At 42.8% G+C, this 23,986-nt stretch overlaps 3 protein-coding genes and 1 pseudogene across 4 annotated transcripts in view; 1 reads left to right on the plus strand and 3 right to left on the minus strand.

Annotated features, from left to right (window-relative positions):
• LOC310791642 (asc-type amino acid transporter 1-like) overlaps window positions 1–23,986 on the plus strand; it is a 557,867-nt pseudogene that overhangs the window by 412,910 nt on the left and 120,971 nt on the right. The window lies entirely within an intron of this gene.
• LOC310791149 (intermembrane lipid transfer protein VPS13C-like) lies at window positions 4,506–12,055 on the minus strand (the record flags this gene model as incomplete). Its single annotated transcript, XM_083652843.1, has 5 exons — window positions 4,506–4,511; window positions 4,576–4,699; window positions 5,677–5,765; window positions 11,248–11,317; window positions 12,012–12,055. 5 exons carry the CDS (start codon window positions 12,053–12,055, stop codon window positions 4,506–4,508), a joined length of 333 nt encoding a protein of 110 aa, XP_083508969.1.
• Window positions 15,449–16,938, minus strand: LOC310790937 (E3 ubiquitin-protein ligase TRIM39-like). The gene has a single exon (XM_083652646.1). The coding sequence runs from the start codon at window positions 16,917–16,919 to the stop codon at window positions 15,543–15,545; it is 1,377 nt and encodes a 458-aa protein (XP_083508772.1). The 5' UTR covers window positions 16,920–16,938; the 3' UTR covers window positions 15,449–15,542.
• Window positions 18,294–23,112, minus strand: LOC310791151 (E3 ubiquitin-protein ligase TRIM35-like; the record flags this gene model as incomplete). The annotated part of the gene is made up of 2 exons (XM_083652844.1): window positions 21,680–23,112; window positions 18,294–18,514 (listed from the first exon to the last, which is right to left on the minus strand). The coding sequence occupies exons 1-2, from the start codon at window positions 22,914–22,916 to the stop codon at window positions 18,294–18,296; spliced, it is 1,458 nt and encodes a 485-aa protein (XP_083508970.1). The 5' UTR covers window positions 22,917–23,112.

The following is a 23,986-nucleotide window of genomic DNA, read 5'->3' on the forward strand; positions in this document are numbered from 1 at the left end:
CCATATGATGTGAGAAGCAGCTGGCCGGCCCCCCGGTAATTTCACATTATCTAATATGGCCCCCATTCAAAAAGGTTTGGACACCCCTGGCTTACTTGATGTCAGTAAGTCAGTATGGTCCTATGCCTACACAAGAACCCTTGGGGCCGCAGCCGCTGGCTATCTGTCTTTGTCGCCAGCGGTCCTAGCTGACCGCGATCGACCCCTCCCCCCGAAAGCCTAGCAGAGGGCTGAGCTACAGCAGGTGCTCCGACCCTGAAATGTGAGTTGAATGTTCAGCGTCTTGATGCACTGTACTGTAACGTCTGAGATGATGAATGATATATTACAGAGGGATAGAATGTTATAGAGTTGATGTAGTAGGAATAGCTATTGCTGTAAAAAATATAAAACAAAATATCGTCCATATTGGCTAAATAGCTAATGCTGTTGTCAAAGTTTATTTTTGCAAAGTTTGCTGCTCATTTTCTTGCTGGTGCATTATGTGATTGCTGTTTCAGAGCAAAGTAATGGAATTAAACGCACTGAAAGTGACAGAATTGTGTCCGTCTTATTTACATGCCAATATCCAGTTATAGTCACAGCGCCACCTACTGGCAACAACAAAAGTGGTGTGTAACTCGACTGTACAGGATCACAGCTGCTCCAAATGTCATATTTTGATGAGCATCCCAGCCAGAAGAGGCCCACTACCAATATTCAGTTGTAGGCATAGCACCACCTAGTGGCCACATGAAATCAGCCATACATCTGTGACAAACATCATTCTAATACAAGCAGATGTGACTACTGTGGGCCAGGAGGAACAGTACAGCCTGCACACTGTCAGAAACATTTGCCAGAAAGAAAGTAGCAGAATTCAAACTTCAGATAAGTGAAAGTAAAGTACACACAAATCTGAACAGTGCTTGAGTATCATAGCTGAGCAAATATGATGTTGAGCCAAGTAAGGCGTGAGGGCTAACCAGTGTTGGGGGTAACTCATTACAAAAGTAACATATTACATGTAATATATTACTTTTAGCAGTAACTCAGTAATATAACTTATTACTTATAGGATTTCAGTAATATTATACCAGTTACTTTGTCAAGTAAGTTACAAATTGAGTTACATTTTATTAAATCAATGCACATATTTAAAAAAGATACAATAATTTCTTAATCAAACTGTGTGTTTTTATGCAAATAACCACTATTTTGACGACAATAACAAAGGAAAATGATAACATTTAGAATTTTGGATTGTTTACACTGACTTCAAGGCGGTTGAAATTATTTTTGGGATGGTTCCGGGGCAACGATGTCATTCAGCTGCTGCTGTTGTTTTGGTAAAAGTAATGCAAAAGTAGTGTAATAAGTAATGAGTTACTCTACACAGAAAGTAATATTGTAAAGTAACTTATTACTTTTAAATGAAAGTAACTAGTAATATGTAGTATATTACATTTTAAAAGTAACTTGCCCAACACTGGGGCTAACTAAGCCAGATGTCTAATTTCACTTTCACTTCTTCCTTATGTTTCTGCATTGCCAAACCACTGCCCCCTCCCTCCCCCCCCCCCCCGGGCCAGGTGCCAACAAGGACAATCTCCCAACCATAATAACCAACCTTTGGAACATAATTCAACATTTTCAAATAATAACAGTCTTAACAATTTAAATATAGCAGCAAGCATGTAAAAAAAATTGTATGAATGGGGGAAAGGGGAACGGGCACTGCACTAGTAATATAAATATTTCATGAGCAATATAACAGCCTAGTCTAGTAGGACAGGCTGATGTATAGGCCCCTGCCTGGTGGCCAGCGGGTGTTGGGTTTGCGTGTGGGCCGGGCGGGTGGGGGGAGTGGCTTCCTGGCTCAGAGGAGGGGTGTTTGAACGGAATGGGACGGATAAAGAGTGGGCTGGTCGGATGGAGAAACAAATGCTTTTTCCATCCTTTTTTCCAGTCAGTTTCAGTCTAACAGGAAAAGCATCACATCTCGTCACATGATGCAAATGATCACATGATGAAGAGCCAACACGAAGGAGAATATGAGAGGAGGAATCACTTCATCAAGAACACAGCTCATTTCCAATAGGATATATATAGATTTTTATCAGAAGAAAAGTGGAAAAAGTGTTGAGTATCTTTTTATTATTTGTGGTAAAAAGCATCATCTGTATATTAAACCGCTCGGCTCAAGCCTTCTGTCTCTTTCACTCACTCACTCACTCTCAGACACACACACACAATTGTCAGCTTGTAAATCTCGCCAAAACTATTTACTGTAGTTATTTCTTCCAAATCATCAGATCTATCTCGATATTTTCCAGCAGCTTGTTTTTTGACAGAGATGCTCACCAAGCACAAGAGCAGCTGAAACAACCAAGACTCACAGGTGCAGCAGACTTAATAAAATGACTTTATAGAAAATTACCCAGGTTACATTCAACTCTTAATATTTTAAGCCTTCAAAGTTCAATTGCTATCAGACATTTACCCATAAAATCAAGTTTAGCTAATAGTCTCGCTGGCCAGCCTCCCCTCCCTTCCGTGAGAGGAGTCTGGCAGCGCTGGTCACCATTGTGGAATTGCGATGGGCGGCGCTTAGCGGCAGTGCCCTTGGAAAATAGCTTCCAACAATCCAAATCTTCGTCAAAACTTGCCATTTTCAGTGTGTAGCAACGAGCTAGCCTGTAGGTTTCTGGCGTTAGCTTGCTAACTAGTTAGCGTTGTTGTTTTCATTGCTGCGGCAGGGGACATTTTCAGCGACACACAGGGAAGCCGTTCTGATTGACATGGTCGGAGCCAATGATAGAGCTTGTAAGCAGAAATGGTCGCTCCAATGGGAGAGCAGCTGTAGAGCAGGGGGAGGGCTTATGCCAGAAGCATGTTTCCATGCAGCCAGACTCCTCTCACGGGAGGGAGGTTGAGGCTGGCCAGCGAGACTAAGCTAAATACAACCCAATACATCTTATGAAAATAAAGTTGACAATCATTTTTTTCATTTAGGAGAACATATTTGTTACACGTTCTGTAAACATAAACACCAACTCAACAGTTTGGACTCGCTGTTCTCTGACTGCAGCAGATTATAGGACTCTGTAATCTTCATAGGAAGCTAAATAGAAAATCTCTTCAAATCAAACAGTCAACACAAATAAAACTATTTACGTCTTAGTGCAGAAACATGAAGAGGCAGAGACACACGATGAAAATGGTCCAATGTAAAGATATGGAACATAATAGAATATGTACGATCCTTCTGGTTCTTCAGGGCTTGTTGGAGGTTTTGAGGAAACGTTGAGACTTCTGCCTCGACATCTGGTGCTGCTGCCGTGCCACCTGGGCGTCCGAGATCACCTCCTGCAGCTTCTACACACACACACACACACACGCACGCACGCACGCACACACACACACACACGCGCGCACGCGCACGCACGCACACACACACACACACACACACACACACACACACACACGCACGCACGCACGCACGGCACACGCACACACGCACACGCGCACACACACACACACACACACACACACACACACACACACACACACACACACACACAGAGAGATTATATTCGGGTGTAAACTCAGAAAGAAAGACCCTGACGGCGGCACCAGCAGGAGGATTTCCCACTTCTGTGGTTTCATCATGCAGCTGCAGGCTAGCGCTGAGCTCGTTAACTAGCATCTCGTTAACTAGCATCTACGCTGTGTCCTCATTGAAATGTTGTTTGTGTTGTTTTGTTTTTCTTCAGATGCATGCAAGTAGGCGGTGGTAGAAAGAGAAAAAAACACAGGGAGAATTGCAATTTTGCTTGTTTTGATTTCGAGGATCGAAATTGGAACACCCATTTCGATCAATTTTCGATTTAGAATTGAAATAGTGACACCGCTAACGCACACACACCTGGGCAGCGGGGGGGTCTTTCAGATGGACGGTCCTCACTGGCTCCTGTCCGTCTCTCTTGGGGATTTTCAGCTTCTGTTGCTCCTGACAGAATAAAACAGCAACACAAATCAATAGAAACGCTGAAAAAGACAATTCTAATAACACAAACTGACAGGATTGTTACAGAGAAGTTAAACTCTATGTGTCTGACAGACAGAGGCTTGGTGTGTCACTGCCCCATGTGAGTCACACACAGAACATTTTAGGTTTTGGCTGCTGCTAGCTAACATTGATGAACATATATGATTGGAGACAGAGTAATATCCAGTTATGGAATTATATGTATCACCACTTTAGCAGATGTGAAACATGCTGGGTGTGTTTGCTACATCAGTTAGCTAGCCAACTCACTAACATGATGAATTAATATAAAATGGCCATGGCAACATTAAAGCTATAGTTGGCTAGTGAGTCATCAGCCTGATTGCTATTTACGTGTAAGATGATTACATTTGCCTTTATAACTGAAGATACACATTAAGCTGTGGCAGTGAGCTAATGGCTAAAGGGGCGTCTGTGCCGTACAACATTTAGGCTCGCGCAGCACGACTCACATCTACAGCTGGGACAGTGACAGGGCACATGATGCGCAGCTCAGATCAGTGTGTATGGGTTTGTGTGTGTACCTTGCAGTAGATCTTCAGGTCAGACCCGCTCACAACCGGAGGTCTGTAGAAGTTCTCAAACAGACACTCCCACTCCTTACTGAAATGTCCCACAAAGTCCATCTCCTTCACACACAGAACTCTCCTGTGGGACAGACAGAAAACCACAACAATAACAACAAAGTTATGACAGACAACAATAAAAACAACAACACTTCAACAGCAAAGCAGCCCGAAACTCAAGGGTTTATGGGTCGACGCCTAGACAGAGATATAAAATAGTTCTGTGGAAGATCTCGAGGGTGATCTGACACAGGGGCAGGGTGGTGAACGGGTGGAGATGTACTGAGGGAATGTGGATTCCGAAGGAATATAATTCACAATCCACTGAGCAGTTTTAGAACCATCTCGTGGCTCTGGGCGGAGGGGGAAATATTCTTCAGCATAGTTAAGTTAAGTTAAGTACCCAGACGGCGGCCAGAGTATCTGCTTCTCAGTGCAGAAGCGTATAGGGTCGCAGACATGCCTGGATGTTAAGTTAAGTTAAGTTAAGTTAAGTTAAGGCTTGTGAAGGGAAAGGAGAACTGGCAGTGCTTTGGCTCAACCTTGCCAACAGTGTTGGGCAAGTTACTTTCTAAATGTAATATACTACATATTACTAGTTACTTTCATTTGAAAGTAATAAGTTACTTTACAATATTACTGCCTGTGGAGAGTAACTGGTTACTTATTACACAACTTTTGCATTACTTTCACTGTAATAACAGCAGTAGCAGAATGACATTGTCGCCCGGGAAGATCCAGAAATATAATTTCAACCGTCTTGAAGTCAGTGTAAACCGTCCAAAATTCTAAATGTTTTCTTTTTCCTTTGTTATTGTCATCTATAGTGGTTATTTACATAAAAACACACACTTTGATTAGGAAATGACAGTGCTTTCATAAAAAAAAGAAGTAACCTTTCATAAAAAAAGTAACTAAGTTAAAAGTAACTCAATTTGTAACTTGTGTTACTTGACAAAGTAACTGGTCTGGTATAATATTACTGAAATCCTATTGGTAATAAGTTATATTACTGAGTTACTAAAAGTAATGTATTACATTACGTAAAGTGTCTCCTACCTGTTGGTGACGATGATGTTGGTCTTTCTGTGTCCGGGGTACTCACAGTGACCTCTGAACACCTCGCCCTCCAGCTGCTTCTCTGACCGCTACACACACACACACACACACACACACACACACACACACACACACACACACACACACACACACACACACACACACACACACACACACACACACACACACACACACACACACACACACACACACACACACACACACACACACACACACACACACACACACACACACACACACACACACACACACACACACACACACACACAGGATGTCAGAGTGCACACACTCACTCACTACCAATCTACCATGATTTAATTTCCTTCCTCAGCGTCATTTAGGGCGTTTTCACACTGGGAACGATTGCTTTTGTTCCGTGCCCGAGTACAACTGCCTATCTCCTCCCACATGTTTTGTTCAAATGACACCAAACTTTTGGGAAAGTATCTTCAGACCATCTTCTAAAGAACGACCCGGCCAGATCTTTTGAATGATCAAAGATTGAGTCCACAGTGCAGCAAAGTGTTGTACTGAAGATGGTACTGTAAACATTGACTCCAAATTCTCACTAAATAAATCTCCAACATTCATGACTTTTCTTTTCTTTTTTCTTTTACAAAACTCTGCTAGCACGGTAGATGAAGTGTGTAAAATTCCAGAATTTTTGACAGTATTTTATATTCTGCCCTCATGTATACTATTGCAGTCAATGGAAATAGAGCATCTTTAAACATCACTTTTTCCATTTATGGAGCAATCAATCTGTGTACAAACAAATGACAGACATCTCTTATGTTGTATAGATGAAGTGCAAATTGTCAGAATTTTGTCTTGAATACTGAATATTTGACACTAGTTTAAAATCTGCCTGTAAATGCATGGACAGCCGTTAGCCCTCGTTCACACCATACGCCGAAGCTACGCTGAAGCGATGGTTTCAGCTTCTATTCTTCTATTTCTACTTCTATTTTTCAAGTGTGGAGCGCACTGCACCTGAGCTGCCAGGCATGAAGCTGAGCGAGGCGCTGAGGAAAAGAGTGCTTCTGGTGTGAGCGGTTTAGCGTGGCACTCAGCTTCTGTTAAGCGCTGCTTCTGCATAGCGCCTGGTGTGAACCAAGGGTTATACTGCACCCTGGTGGTTGGCCAAGTCATAGTGTGAAGCTTCCGCTGATTTTCTCACTTCCCAAGTTGCTCAACTTGATCACAACTTGCCATTGGTGGCTAAGGTTGTAAGTTGGAGCCTTGGGGGATGTAGAGTAAACGTGCTTTTAATGCGTTTAAGCAGATTTTTGGTCTGTAAAGTTCTGCTGATGGACCCTCATGTAGGCTATAAACGCCATGTTGGCAACATTTTATAGTTGATACTCTGATGTCCCGTTCCTGTGAAAGCAGCATGAAGCTATACAGATTTTAGAATGTGGCAGACCACATTTTTTCTGTAGTAGTTGCAAGTTTCAACTCGTCTCGTTGCGAATCTTTGGCGTAAACTGGCCTTAAACAAATGCTCCCCACGGACACCTCAACGCTAACCTGACATTGCCAGATGGAGGCGGTATTACCATTCTCTCGCAAATCTCGCGAGGGAATCCAGCTTGCTTGCGAGGTTACCTCAACGCCCCCCTTTCAAAAATATTGCTTCCAGCGCCGCCTGACATTCTCCGAACGTCTGCTAGGGGGCAGTACTGCCCCTGTTGAGAAACACTAAGTTACAGTGACAAAGTGAAAACTATGAATAAGGAAGATCTGTTTATTCATCAGGTTTGAACACACATCACACACTTCACACTGAAGGACACAAACACACGTCTACATCCGTGGACTTTAAGGCAACCAAAGGGTTAACCCATTGATACCTGATGCAGCATTTGTGTGTATATCCCTCATTTGTGTGTCTATCCCTTTAAGTCTTAAAGGGATACACACACAAATGCTGCATCGGGTATCAATGGGTTAAAGTAATGCACAAATACTACAGTGAGTCCTGCTAAGTGATGTCATGCTAGGGACAGGAAGGCCTCATTTGCATGAAGTTCTATCAGTTTATATGCAATTCACAAACTGCATCATGTTCACAGGATGAAGATCACATTTATATAGTTATATATATATATATATTTATATACACACAGTATGAAAGCAATGGTTTAAAAGGTGATGCTACAAACCTTTTACAAAAATATTGCTACGTTCTACAGCAGACACCTTAATTCATTTCTGTGTTTATAGTAAAATATTTTCCACAACCTGCCATTGTAGTTTTGGATACAATCTAAATTATAAATGGTTTTAAACATAGCATCCTAGAGTGCTTCAGAAATAATTGTAAAAAAATAAAAAATAAAATAAATAAATAAAAATAAATGTTTAATTAAAAAAGTTACAGAAAAAAATCTATCCGCTGTTTTTAAAAAAATGCTTTGAGGTATCGAATGACAAGATATTTACTTTGGCATGCAAAGAAACCTGCATTACACAATAATTGATAGATACATTTATTAGTTTACAAAAGCAAAACTCTGCCACACACACGTTTATACAGATTAAATAAATCCAGGTAGCATTTTGAGACAGGACTGGTCTGAGACAGAGTGGACACAAACAGCATTAAAAGATTTGAAATACAGTTTAGAACTGAAGCCTTCTATTCCTCATCATGCTGCATGGAAGAGAAACAGAGAAGAAAGAGATTATAGGCTGCAAACTGACAGACGCACAGCACTGACAGACAGGAAACAGACAGACAGGAAACAGACAGACGCACAGCACTGACAGACAGGAAACAGACAGACACACAGCACTGACAGACAGGAAACAGACAGACACACAGCTGACAACAGGAAACAGACGCATAGCACTTACAGACAGGAAACAGACAGATGCACAGCTCTGACAGACAGGAAACAGACAGACACACAGCTGACAGCAGGAAACAAACTCACAGCACTGACAGACAGGAAACAGACAGATGCACAGTGCTGACAGACAGGAAACAGACAGATGCACAGTGCTGACAGACAGGAAACAGACAGACGCACATCAATGACAGATAGGAAACAGACACGCACAGCACTGACACACAGGTAACACAGATGCAGAGAGCTAACAGCAGGAAACAGACGCGCAGCGCTGACAGACAGGAAACAGACAGACACACAGCTGACAGCAGGAAACAGACAGAAGCACAGCACTGACACACAGGTAACACAGATGCAGAGAGCTAACAGACAGGAAACAGACGCGCAGCGCTGACAGACAGGAAACAGACAGACACACAGCTGACAGCAGGAAACAGACATGCACAGCACTGACACACAGGTAACACAGATGCAGAGAGCTAACAGACAGGAAACAAACAGGCACACAGCACTGACAGACAGGAAACAGACAGACACACAGCACTGACAGTAGGGAACAGACAGAAGCACAGCACTGACAGACAGGAAACAGACAGACACACAGCACTGACAGTAGGAAACCGACAGACACACAGCACTGACAGTAGGAAACAGACAGACAACAATGGACGATATTGAAGGGATGGTGTGCTTGATTCTCGGTAGGTCCTTGCTCATTTGACCACGGCTTAGTTTTGCGCGTTGCCATTCAATAGTAGTAAAAGTCGTACGATTATGGTAGAAAGAAGTAGTCAGTGGAAAGGAATTGCAGCCGCTACACTAGCCTGGCTATTTAAATATGGCAGGTTTGTGCAGGATATCTCGTGTCGCGCAATGATGACAATTCTCTCCAATCAGCAGTCTGCAGTGTTTTCACCTCACCTTTTGGTCTCACCTCAGCTCGCTTAGAACCTCGACGGAGGTGTTACCAAAAAAAACAACGACCAGGTAATAAATGGATGTACCTGTACGTAAAAACAAAAAAACGAGTAGAGTTGAGTCGAGCCAGTGGTGGAAAAGCACCATTAAAACAGACTCGAGCTGTACTGTGTGGTTTCACACACGTTTAGAAATGTTTTGTGCAAAAAAGTGAACTTGTTGTTTAATCAGTTGCATTGTGGAATCACAGATGTAACATCACAGAGTTTGTGCCACACATGATGTGCAGCACTACAACCCTTGAATAAATCCTCTTCTCCTCGTGTGTTTCAGAGGCTGTAGAGAGCTCAGGTTTAAAGCCACAGTGAAGATACTGCTATCATCTGAAACTAGAAGACCTGTCAGGGCATCCAATGGTCATGACATCTTGTCAGGAAGGGGCTAAATAATGCTCTAAAGTTAGGCTAAGTTTGGCAAAGAAAAACGGGCATGGCCATTTTCAAAAGGGTCCCTTGACCTCTGACGTCAAGATATCTGAATGAAAATGGGTTCTATGGGTACCCACAAGTCTCGCCTTTACAGACATGCCCCCTTTATGCTAATCTCATGCACAATTTCGCCAAAAACAAACATGCAGTTTTTTGCATGCATTGTTATTTTCACATATTCTGTTTGAATATTTATGCACACTGGGGTCCTTAAACAGTCTTGGAATTACATAAATTGGGTATGACTGGAAAGCTGAGACTTGTGTGGATTCAATGAGCCCAGTTGTATTCACGTGTGATGATGTTAGTCCTCATAGAAGACATTTCATTGTAGTGAGACCATTTTTCAAAACGTGACGTCACTGTATAAAATGATATTGTGACTTCTATGCACGTAACAGGATGTGAGCTGCCAGAACTGCAAGATCTGTACAACCAGCGGTGCCTCAGGAGGTCCCTGAAGATCATCAAAGACACAAACCACCCCCACAACAGTCTGTTCTCCCTGCTACCCTCAGGGAGGAGATACAGGGTCCCAAAAGCACGCACAAATCGCTTGAGGGACAGTTTCTTCTCGCAGGCCACGAGACTCTTTAACATACAAATAGTGTAGTAGCCGTACTGTACCGCACTGCAGCTGCTACCATCATGTATGACTAATGTTCAATAGTATGTTTAATTAGGTATATGCTATTTGCACCTAACAGAATGTTATTATGTTTAATTATGTTTAAAGTATGTTCATGCCATTTGCACATATGTGCAGTGAATACGCCACTGATGGCGTGTCTTACTGCTTTATTGCTTGTTGCCTCTTGTTTTTATTTTTTTATTTTTTGCACTACAGTATGTTGTAACGGAGCCTACAGCACAAGAATTTCACACGTGATACTTGTACTACGGAGTGACAATAAGAATCTTGAATCTTGAATGATAATCAAAGCCTCATGAAACTTTACAACCACAGACTAGAGACCTAGGGCATTCAGAAAATGTATGGGTGTTCCTAGGTATATAGGTATATAATGCAGTTTCTGAGCAATTTACAGAACACCCACCGAATCGCAGACAAATGATCCCCCCGGAGAAGACAACTCAAAATCCGCCCATGCTGGCCTGCTGTCAGTAAAGTGCAAAGACGGCAGCAACAGCTCACCTGCCCCCTGCTGTCAGTAAAGTGCAAACACAGCAACAACAGCTGGCCTGCCCCCTGCTGTCAGTAAAGTGCAAACACAGCAGCAACAGCTCACCTGCCCCCTGCTGTCAGTTAAGGGTAACAGTTAACTGACCTGGAACAGGTCGAAGCCCTGCGACTCGGTCTGGTCGTACGGTCTGATGACGCCGTCCTCCCTGATCAGCCTGACTGGTCACTTCCTCTGTCGACTCCGCCGCCCTGACCACACGCACACACGCGCGCACGCACACACACACACGCACGCATGCACACACACACACGCACACACACACACACACACACACACACACACACACACACACACACACGCACGCACACGTATGTCAGCCTAATGACAGTGGCTCTGCCCTCAGTTTGATGGTGGAGCCTACGAGCAGGCAGTTTTCTACTCTGCTTTAAAGATCTGGCTGGCAACTTAAAGGAGGACTTTGCCAATTTTCAACCAGCTTTGTATCGTTACAATGTGGGTTTACTTAGATGAACAATATGTAACTTCCCTCCATCTTCATTCTCAGTCGTGAACAGATGTTCTGCTGTTCGGCTGTTGTTTGAACTACAGATTTGTTATTAGTCTTTTTTCTGTATGCGTTCATCCACTGGAGAATCACATGGAGAGCCTTAATGAGTGTTAATGAGCCATACCAACTGGCAGGGGCGGAGTTTCTGCAGGCAGATGAACGGAGATCTTCTCGGTGCAGGAAACATGCAGAGAAGGTAAACAATGTTCATCTGCATAATACTAGCCACACTGTAATGATACGAAGCTGGTTGGAAATGAGCAAAGTCCTTTAAATAAGGAAAGTGACTGGAGAATTTAGCAAATCAGCTTGACAAAAACAGTTTGTTTTCTGCCTTCACACATCACTGCTGCTGCCAGCTGCGTGAAGCGGCTTTCCATCCATTCTCGTGAACGTGAAGTTACGTGATATCTCAGGAACACCTTGAGGGAATTTGGCACATTTGGCACAAACATCCACTTGGACTCAAGGATGAACTGGTTACAATTTAGTGGTCAAAGGTCAAGGTCACTGTGACCTCACAAAATACCCTTTTTGGCCATAAGCTAATTATGACAAAATTTCACCCAAATGATGACTTTTTAAGCTCATCTTCACTGTGACATCATATACAGTATATTTTAGTCATCTGGACAGACATGTTAACTGCAACTTGACTTGTTGATGGAGGCATACAACTACAAGGTGGTTATTTATATATATTTTTATATACAATGGATTTTGTATAGGTGTTTGTAGGTTACAAACATCTACAGTAAGTTACCATGGAGACTCACAATAACACTAAGGACCACAATGCATTAATTATGCATTAGTAATTACCTATAATCTCAAGCTCATGAGGACGTTTGACAAGCAGGTCTGGATTGACATTCAGAGAGAACATGAAGCAACCGATGCAGAACATCTCTTTGCAAAGGAAGATGCTTTGTCAGAGCGTGCAGGCAGCGCTGAGCGAGGTGCCACAAGCAGCCGCATTCTCCAACTCAGAGGGACCAAACTCAAACAAAGCAAACTATGTAAAGGCCAAAACGGGCGAGTTGCAGTCAAATGTTTGCTGGAACATCTCACCTTATGTTACCTCTACAGTGAAAGCATGGAACAGTAAGTTCATCAGGTTATCCAGAATCCAGCCAGTGGTCACAGTAAAGGATGCAGATTACATGATGGATGGGTCTCCAGTACTGTGGAGGCGGGGGGATGGGTGGGGCAGGGGGGTGTCTTTTGGGGTGACGTGAGGTGAGCGTGTGGGTGCATGAAAAGTTGACATATATGATACCTCTGAAAAGCTGATTAACTTTTACCTGCTGAACTTTACCTGACTTTTTAAAGCATGATTAGCAGGTCAGAAGATTTGAGAACAATATCTATTTTAGCCGTGGGCGGCGGTCTTGGTCTTTCAGGGTTAAGAGACATGATCCAGACCTACTGTCTGATTTAGCTCCACAAACAGCTGAAGGTACTGATTGGGTTTTTAATCAAACTGACACCTGCATTAATTCAACAATATAATGTTACCTAAAATCTAACTTCAATGCTGCACTAGGCAAGAGTAACGTTTTAAGGAAATTAACCTAAACCTCCTCACACCTAAATGTCTTCCTCTTCTTGTGGGGAGGTGGAGGACTTCATTACCCATAAAGCCAGTGTGGTTCATCTTGTATATAAATGCTGTTGCAACGTCTTCGAGAGCCTGAGATGTCAACCTCTATGCAGATGACACTATTCTTTATTGCTTTTCACATTCTACACAAGCTGCCATTTTTCATCTTCAACATGCCTTCGGTACTTTGCAAAATCACTGTTGGATGTTAAATTGGTTTTAAATGTATTTTATAGAGCAATAACTTCAGCTTCAGCTCTGCACTTTAACTGTATTGAATGGGTTGTTGTGCAGTTGCTGAAGTGAACTTTGGAATGAACTTGGCACTATGACTGGTGGACAAAAAGTGTGTTACTATTTAGATATGTTCTGATTGGTCAACAAGTTGTGGTAGAAGAAGCACGCCAAACTCAGCATGGCCGTGCCATGCGCTCATTCAGTCAGTCAGCCAATCTCTGAGGAGAGAACAGACGAGGAGAGAGGAGGCAGGGCTTGGATGAATGTTTGGTGTTCTATGTGACTTTAAGACAAAGCTTTTCTTTTCATTAGAGTCTACATGACTCATACATTTGAAATGTTTAGGAAGTATACGGGTGTGGGCAGAAGCGTCATGCCCATTGTAACTGAGGGGGCAATTGCCCAGATTTTTGAGAGGTAAAAAAAAAAAAAAAAAAAAAAAAAAAAAAAAAAAATTAATAAACATAGGCTATAATATTATCGGCTGTGTATGGTAGTTGAAACATAGTTTCAAGTTTACGTTTATGTATGTTTGTAATTAAAACAAAAACATAAATACTGTATAGGCTACATACAGTACAACACAAAAGGCTATTATTTACCCTTTGTCGCCACCTGGTGAGTAAATATATATAACTAAAACCATTAGAATTGACAACCGGTCCGCAACTTTTTTTCCCATGTATCTACCAGTCCTTGGCACAAAAAAGGTTGGGAACCCCTGCTCTAGAGGAAAGATTTCTACCTTCTGAAAAGGCAATACCAGCCAAAATAAACATTGTGTTACATTGCTTTGAAACATGTGGTCTCCCTTTTTTGTCAAGTCCATTGAGCCTGGGCAGTGGCAATGTACTTAGTCTGGTGATTATGGATCTTTCCAGGAGGCTGAGCAGTTTGGAAAATAGCCTTATGGCTACACCTGCTCAGTCTGTTAATTTAAAATGAGATATTCCTCTAAATCTGGCTTCCAACCCCCCAAAACAACACAGCTGAACTCAAATCAACTCTCAACAATAACTCAAACTAAATGAATGCCTGCGGAACGGTTTAGTTTTTGGATATGTGTGACATCATGTATAAAATAAATCAGCATTGTTTTTCGGTGAAGTTCTCCTTTAACTTCTACCGGAAAAGGTATAGCAAATGGGTAACTTTCAGCAAACATGTTTACGCCAGTGTGCTTCTATAATACAAGCCAAGAAGAAAAGGAATACAATAATCAATAAACAACAATCAACCTTAATCAAATTCCAGTGCATATTACTACAGGTACCTGAGGAATTCATGTATTGAATCAAGTTAAACCTGTTGTCACCTACAAATTAGACCAAACTAACCAAAATAACACCAACTATCATCTATCTACTTGGACATTGGTCTGTTCTCTGATGATGTCATAAATCACTGCCATCAGTGATGTCGTAAGAGCAGTGTGAGCCCGCACAGCGGTCGAGCTGCAGGGCGGGCGAGGCTACGTAGCGGCCGAGCTAGCGCGGGCCTAGGAATCGCTATGCGTAAATAACTGCCAAAACTTGATGATTATAGTTGACATCTAAACACCAGTTTAGTGCATCCAACAGGAATCATATACAAATGTACATAATGAAAATATATTTTACCATCAACAATCAACAACTCAAACACATAATCACTTAAATTAGTCATATAGGATTGATGGTCAGTTGAAGGTTTTTTTTAACACAGTTAAGGGAACAAACTGTCATCAGTCCTAATCATACACAGCCTGGCAGTAGAGGTGGAGCACAGGTCAAAGGTCAAGAGGGAGGGAGTAGAGGATCATGGGAAAGTTCTAGGGTGACTTTCCTACACACTGAAACAAACGTATTCTGACAGTACAATAGATTCCACTGTCTCAATGTGTCTCAGTCTTTCAGTTTATTCTGACAGAATATAGTGATGATGATGATGTGTTAGAATAACATCTTCTGCCACTGATGAAGTCTCTCATGGCTCTCATGAGGACTTCCAGAGAGTCCACCACCCTGTAGATCATCCTCATCACCTTCATCTCTAACTGTGCTGGCCCACTGTTACAGAGACCTTCACTGGTAAAATCTTCAGACGGCGCACAGTGTTAAAGTATGGAAACAGCCTGTCAGTGAAGGTGTGTGTGAAGGTGTGTATGTGTGTGTTAGTATCAGGATCAGAGAAGGACAGCTCTCCTCTGTTCCAGTCCAGATGCACTCTGACCCTCTGGAGCTTCATCTCTGGGAGAACAATGTTTGGATCTGATGTAGAGAGTGTTGTGTATTTACGATTTAATAACTTTATTGTCCAAAATCCAGACCGTCTGTGGTCAGACATTGCTGCCACACCCAGGAGCCATATTTTATTGTCTCCAACATCAACATCCCAGCTGTGAGTCCTTGAGTTAAAGCTCTCAGATCCCAGAACCTCATACGGAGAAATGATCTCTGGGTTTTCAGGACGCTGCTGTCCCTGTCCATATCTCACACTGGTCAGATCTTCAGACAGGATGAGACTCGAACCGGCAGTGTTTGAGTCCAGGATCACAGGAGTGTAGCAGACCATCTCCTTCATCTTGTTCCAGACAGTGAAGCTCAGGTTGCCCAGGTGTTTGGCCTCATCTATCAGAGCTCCTGAGACCAACTGTGGATCCTCCTGCAGGGGGTGCTGGACTCTTTCCACTGCAGCCTTGTAGTTCTGCAGGAACAAGACATCTTCAGCTCTCAGCTCCTTCTCTATGGCTCTGAGTGTGTCTGAAAGAGCTGCTATCTCTCTGCTCAGACCTTCAATCTTCTTCTTCATCGTCTGACTCTTCTGCTCCTCTTCCTCCCTCAGTGCAGAGATCCTGGCCTCCTCTTCCTCTTGTAGAAACTGGTGAAGCTTCTTAAACTCCTTCTTAATCTGCCTCTCTGAGCGTTGGGCCTGGAACTTAATGTGTTCTGCTGTTTGATCACAGTTTCCTTTAACTTTATTAAAGAGCTTCAGTTTCTCCTGTAAGGGCTTCAGTGATTCCTGAAGTTCCTGCTTGTGATGCCGTGCAGCTTCATCGATGGGTCTGATTCTGTGGTTTGTGTGTGTTTCTGAATGCAGACAGACAACACACACTGGCTGCTGATGGTCCAGACAGAAGAGCTTGAGTTCCTCAGAGTGCAGACTGCAGAGAAGCTCAGATCCTGCTGAAGCTCTCTGATCTCTCTCCAGTAAGAAAGCCTCACACAGGTTCTTTAACGCCAAGTTACAAGGTGGATGACTCTGTGAAGATACTTTCTTACAAATTGGACACTCGTGAATGAGTTTCTCTGTCCACCAGTTCTGCAGACAGGCTTTACAGAAGCTGTGGCTACATGACAGGACGACAGGATCTTTAAAGATGTCATGGCAGATGATACAGGAGAAATCCACCTCTGATATGGAAGCCATTTTCTCTCTGAGTGAAGCTGAAAACTCACCAGGCAAGACGGCTGGAACAGGAAGTGAGTCAGTCTGATGTGGCACCACTCGCTCCTCTAGAAAGTTCTCTGGACGTTATTTCACTTTGATTCGTGTTTCTCTAAATATGTTCAGTGTGCAGTCAGCAGCAGGTTGAGGCAGTATTCCAGTATTCCCTCCTGTAGCTGTCCTCCTTCAGTGGAAGTCGTGGCTTTGGTCTGAAGGTGAATCTTATCGTCTGTCTCTCTGTGTGTCTGTCCTCAGTGAGGAGAGGATAATGACAGCCTGTTTCCTGGTTAATCTCAGGTGAAGGAGATAAGGGGCGGAGCTTTAATTGTCATGCTAAAATGCCAGGTGATTTGGGAAATGTGACTCAAGGCATGGGCGGATCCAAAGGGTTGATTGGCCCCCATCAAATTATTTTTTACATAATTTGTCTGGTTAACTTTGACTGACAGTGAAATTGCCCAATCTTGGGCTGCAGACTGCACCACACTTCATTGATTTAGGTACCTACAAATTGAAAAATATGGACGTGACATAGTTTTTCCACTTGCTGAAAACAAAAATAATTTATTATGAACATGTAAAACAATGACTTTATTAATCATGTAGACCAGACATAATATTCAACCACACCATGACACAGTAATATGTAGAAGTACAGCTAGAAGGAAGCAAAATGAATGGTATTATTGTAGTCTTGAGACCAGTCTATCTGTGGCTTGTAGCCTTGCAGTCTCTGGCCCTCACAGACTTGACGTGATGACGTTGAACACGTCACAGTATGTATGACTGCAGTCCAGAGGGGGGACATTTGGATTGTGTTGACTTCCTTGTGGACAGACATCATCACAGACATTCAGCAGCAGGAATGCATACCGTCCTCTTCTGTCATTACATCCATCTCAAGGCTTCTTCTGACCGTACTGGAGGACAGCCAGACAACTTTGACTTTTCCTTTTTGTGAGAGATCAACAGCTTTCAGCAGGCCCCTCATCAGTCAGTGTCAGTGTTATATTTATTCAACAGCCACGCCCACCGCCCACACACACACGCACACACCATGGCACGAAAATAAATTTGACTATAGTACAGCTGAAACGTTGGCTTGCTGGTTCCACAAGTAACTCCATTCATTTTCTCCATAGACATTTCAGAACATCCCCCCCAAAAATGTTTAAGCTTCGAACCGAACTACACATCCCATACTGCATTTGCAAACGATGTCATCAATTCATTTCCCCTTAATTTCAACGTTGATACAAAACAGTATAATAATTATGGATTCGTGATTATTGGTCTGGCTACCGACCACGCGCAACTTTGGAGCGGTTTCCATCGCCGTTTCACAGACTGACAGGTTCATGAACAGTTGTTTTTAAAGCACAGCTGGAAGCGGGACTCGTACTGGGAGCAGGACCAGGTGGGTCCAAACCCTGCCGCCCCGTCTCTCAGTCCGTCAGGCTGATGCTCTCCAGAGAAAACCAAAGCAAGAGTCTCTGTCTGCTGGACGTCTCGCTGTCCGCCCCGCTCGCCTCCTCTGTGGCGGACATCATGTGCGAAGTACTGTTCAAGCTCGGACGCTCGTGACACAACACGGCGACCTGGGAACTGGCTCCTATTATATTTTTATTTAAAGGAGGACTTACCCTCTAGATATGTATCAGAACAGTGATTTGAAAATACCTATGGAAAAAAACCAAGAAATGACATATGCTCTTGTCTATACTATACTCTTTGGCTGTCCTCAGCCCAGGAATTTTTTTCGGAAATCGACGCCATTACAGCTTCAGATGTTTTCTAAATGGATGTGGTAGGTTTCTTCTCTGTGGGGTTTTATGTTTGCTCGTCTGGGATGGGGCGGGGGAAGGGGGGGGGTTATTTAAATAGTGACCCATGTTGTAGATAGGCCTCTTGTCATGTGATGACAGAGGAAACTTGCTCATAATAATTGGGTACAGGTCCCTTGTCCTGACTGAAGCGACCTGTTGTGCAATATGACCTTCTGGCTTGTTTTGGGTTTTAGGGGAAGGGGGGGGGTGATAAATGTGAATTATTTTGACCATTTTGCAGTTTGACCATCAGTATTGCGTAAAGCACAACATTATAAAGCGGAGGGAGGCTTTAAAAATGAAAAAAATATTAAAGACCCCCTAAAGTCATGTTAAAATACTCTTTTTGAATAATATTGTGTCTGATGAGTTTCCCACAAAATAAAGTTAAATTATCTTGTTGAAATCCTTAAAATGACATCTACTGCCTTCTCCCTCATTAAAAATTCCATAAATATGCAAATATATTTCATCTCAAAAGTGTTCCTGCTGGACACAAGATAGTCTCCTACTTCATTGTCAAGTCCATTCTCAGTGGAGACGTCAAGTTACATCACACTGACTCACTCACATTGACTTCCAAACTATTTGTGATGTCACAAACTCGTAGGCCCGCCCCCTGAAAACTGCTCCTGAAGGAAGAAGAAGAAAAGCATAGTTTGACTTTAGGGGGTCTTTCAACTTTGAACCGGTTTCCTCTCCACCAATCAGAGCCGCTTTCCCTTCAGTCTCATCTCCATCATCATCATCATCATCCTCTTCCTGTAAATACAAGTTGTACATTTCAAGCATCCGGTTCCTCCTTTCCTCTCCAACAGATTGTGTTCAAACTGGGTGACGATTGTTAATGATGAATTACCAGTATCATAAGTTTCATCACAATATGATATATTGATTCTTTGGACAACGATACGATATTTGCCGATATCCCAAAGTCTGCCACAATACGATTTCGATTCACTTCCAATTCACAGACCTGTGGTCGAGATGATGTCATATGCCCACTTGACACAATCAGTTACATATATCAACTCACAATATGCAACTAAACTGATTTGACAATTTTATTTGTGAACGAATAACAATCTATTATTTTTAATAAAAGGAACGCTTGGATGGAAACAAGACGTGCCATGGGAATTTCAAAGATGATATATATAGATATTTTCATTTTGCATCTATGATATTGGATCGTTGATCATTGAATCTATATATTGATCTAGATCGATGTGTCATCAGACCCCTAATTAACAGTCATTTATCATCACAAAATCGTGCTCATCTGAATATGAATCTTTTAGTTTCGGTCTTCAGAGGATGTGAAGAATTATTTTTTTGCTGTATTTAAACATAAAAGAACAAGCTGTTTCAGAATGTTTGTGGGACATCCTGATGTGGTACAACATATGGCCGTGGGACAGACTCGCTGTACAGGACGGACCGTCTTCAACACCACTTCTAACAGTTATAGTTAAACAAAAATGTAACGAGAAAAATACAACAAAGAAAAATATCTACATCCAGAATGTCTCCTCTCTTGATTTGACGAAACGTTGTTTATTCAGTATGAGATCTTTACTTTACTAATGTTTCACAACATGTTAAAGAATACACATACATGAAATATGGTTGAGCACTGTGAACGCAGCTCTAGTGTTCTAAGCAGGGAAGAACAATTTCTGCTTTCACCAACGGCATCGGCACATTGCACATATTTTGAAAGTGGAAACCTGTGTTATTTGTATGCTATGGGGTGAAGCCATGGGGTGAGGTTGGGTTGGTTATTATGATCAGTGTGTTGATGTCCAGTTCATTCCAACAGTTATTCAGTGAGGTGTTGTCATTTCCTGTCCGAGGAACTAACTTTCTCTCAGCCTGTCTCCTCTACTGCTACTACAGTTAGTGATTGACTACGTTTCCCAGAATGCCTCACGACAACCACCAGGGAAGGAGTATGAACTTCATCCAGCTGAGTTTGGAGAAAAGAATAATGATGGTAGTAATTTCTCCAGCAGTGTTACTTGGGGGGTAACTCATTAAGACTAACATTACATGTAATATATTACTTTTAGCAGTAACTTAGTAATATAACTTATTACCATTAGGATTTACTTTGTTACTTACTACACAAGTTACAAATTGAGCTTTTTTTTAATTATCAAAGCACAGATTTAAATAAGGATACAATAATTTCCTAATCAAATTGTGATTCAGATAAGGGGCGGAGCTTTAATTGTCATGCTAAAATCCCACGTGATTTGGGAAATGTGACTCAAGGCAGGGGCGGATCCAAAGGGTTGATTGGCCCCCCATCAAACTCTCTTTTACATAATTTGTCTGTTTAACTTACTGACCGTGAAATTGTCCAATCTTGGGCTGCAGACTGCACCACACTTCACTGATTTAGGTACCTACAAATTGCAATATGGATGTGACATACTGTAGTAGTTTTTCCACTTGCTGAAAACAACTAGAACGACCGCAACGCGGACTTATGCCTCCGTCATTAGTTAATTCTTGAGTCCAAATCGCCATTTGAGGCAAATTCGAAGAAATTCCATCAAGACATTCCTGAGATATCGCGTTAACAAGCTTGATAATGGCATTCGAAGTCACAGTGACCTTGACCTTTGATAACCAAAATAGAATCAGTTCATCCTTGCGTCCAAGTCGATGTTTGAGCCAAATCAGAAGAAATTCTATCAAGCCGTTCTTGAGATATTGCATTAACCAACTTGGGAATGGTATTCGTGAGGTCACAGTGACCTTGAAGTTTGACCACCAAAATGTAATCAGTTCATCCTTGAGGCCAAGTTAATGTTTGAGGCAAATTTGATGAAATTCCGTCAAGGCATTGCTGAGATATGGCATTAACAAGCTTGAAAATGGCGTTGGAGAGGTCACAGTGACCTTGACCTTTGACCACGAACGGGACGAGTGGTGGTGGGCGTGCCTGGAGGCGCTGCGGGAGAACACTCTGGTGACGCTGGCCAACATGGCGGGCCAGCTGGACCTGTCGCTGTACCCCGAGAGCGTGTGCCTGCCCGTGCTGGACGGCCTGCTGCACTGGGCCGTGTGTCCGGCCGCCGAGGCCCAGGACCCCCTCCCGTCGCTGGGCGGCCCAGCTGTGAGTCCCTGAGTTAAAGCTCTCAGATCCCAGAACCTCATACGGAGAAATGATCTCTGGGTTTTCAGGACGCTGCTGTCCCTGTCCAAATCTCACACTGGTCAGATCTTCAGACAGGATGAGACTCGAACCGGCAGTGTTTGAGTCCAGGATCACAGGAGTGTAGCAGACCATCTCCTTCATCTTGTCCCAGACTGTGAAGCTCAGGTTGCTCAGGTGTTTGGCCTCATCTATCAGAGCTCCTGAGACCAGCTTTGGATCCTCCTGCAGGGGGTGCTGGACTCTTTCCACTGTAACCTTGTAGTTCTGCAGGAACAAGACATCTTCAGCTCTCAGCTCCTTCTCTATGGCTCTGAGTGTGTCTGAAAGAGCTGCTATCTCTCTGCTCAAACCCTCAATCTTCTCCTTCATCGTCTGACTCTTCTGCTCCTCTTCCTCCCTCAGTGCAGAGATCCTGGCCTCCTCTTCCTCTTGGAGAAACTGGTGAAGCTTCTTAAACTCCTTCTTAATCTGCCTCTCTGTGTTTTGGGCCTGGACCTTAATGTGTTCAGCTGTTTTATTACACTTTCCTTTAACTTTATTAAAGAGCTTCAGTTTCTCCTGTAAGGGCTTCAGTGATGCCTGAAGTTCCTTCTTGTGCTGCCGTGCAGCTTCATCGATGGGTCTGATTCTGTGGTTTGTGTGTGTTTCTGAATGCTGACAGACGAGACACACTGGCTGCTGATGGTCCAGACAGAAGAGCTTGAGTTTCTCAGAGTGCAGACTGCAGAGAAGCTCAGATGCTGCTGAAGCTCTCTGATCCCTCTCCAGTAAGAAAGCCTCACACAGGTTCTTTAACGCCAAGTTACAAGGTGGATAACATTGTGAAGATACTTTCTTACAAATTGGACACTCATGTATGAGTTTCTCTTTCCACCATCTCTGCAGACAGGCTTTACAGAAGCTGTGGCTACATGACAGGACGACAGGATCTTTAAAGATGTCATGACAGATGATACAGGAGAGATCCTCTGATTTGGAAGCCATTTTCTCTCTGAGTGAAGCTGAAAACTCACCAGGCAGACCAGTCAAACAGGAAGTGAGTCAGTCTGCTGTGGCACCACTCGCTCCTCTAGAAAGTTCTCTGGAAGTTATTTCACTTTGATTTGTGTCTCTCTAAATCTGTTCAGTGTGCAGTCAGCAGCAGGTTGAGGCAGTATTCCAGTATTCTCTCCTGTAGCTGTCCTCCTTCAGTGGAAGTCATGGCTTTGGTCTGAAGGTGAATCTTATCGTCTGTCTCTCTGCGTGTCTGTCCTCAGTGAGGAGAGGAATAATAACAACCTGTTTCCTGGTTGATCTCAGGTGAAGCAGATAAGGGGCGGAGCTTTAATAGTCGTGCTAAAATACCACGTGATTTGGGAAATGTGACTCAAGGCAGGGCCGGATCCAAAGGGTTGATTGGCCCCCCATCAAATTATTTTTTACATAATTTGTAAATTATTTGTAATTGCCCAATCTTGGGCTGCAGACTGCACCACACTTCATTGATTTAGGTACCTACAAATTGAAAAATATGGACGTGACAGTTTTTCCACTTGCTGAAAACAAATATAATTTATTATGAACATGTAAAACAATGACTTTATTAATCATGTAGACCAGACATAATATTCAACCACACCATGACACAGTAATATGTACTGTAGAAGTAGGCCAAATGCTTCCAAATGTTTGGTTCTTTGAGAAGTCAGGTTACGGAAATGAATTGCTCCCAAAAGAAAACGTATGTTATTACAGCCCGTTCTCTTGAAATCTGTACAAATAACACAACTTTTCACTTTGAAATTGCATACGATACGCCAAACGTTCTGATTGTGTGCAGTTTAACGTAACTTCAGTCTGACATTGAAATATGTTGCTGACAAGTAAGATCAGGGGTGAGAGAGAGAGAGCCGGCATGCCCTGTTTTTATCCCCGACCCAAACCATAACCTTAACCAAGTTGTTGTAGTTGCCTAAACGTAATTTAACGCAGCAACCTTTTCAAATGAACCTACGTGACCTTTTCAGTTGTTTCAGTTGCAGCCAGGTGCATAGAAGACTCATTGGTCACCGGTC

This window comes from Poromitra crassiceps (assembly GCF_964638095.1).
Source record: "Poromitra crassiceps genome assembly, chromosome: 16".
Classification (NCBI taxonomy): Eukaryota; Metazoa; Chordata; class Actinopteri; order Beryciformes; family Melamphaidae; genus Poromitra; species Poromitra crassiceps.

What these genes read in the sequence shown, in the direction of transcription:
- LOC310790937 (XM_083652646.1), bottom strand. Translation starts at nt 16,919, where the DNA reads ATGGCTTCCATATCAGAGGTGGATTTCTCCTGTATCATCTGCCATGAC.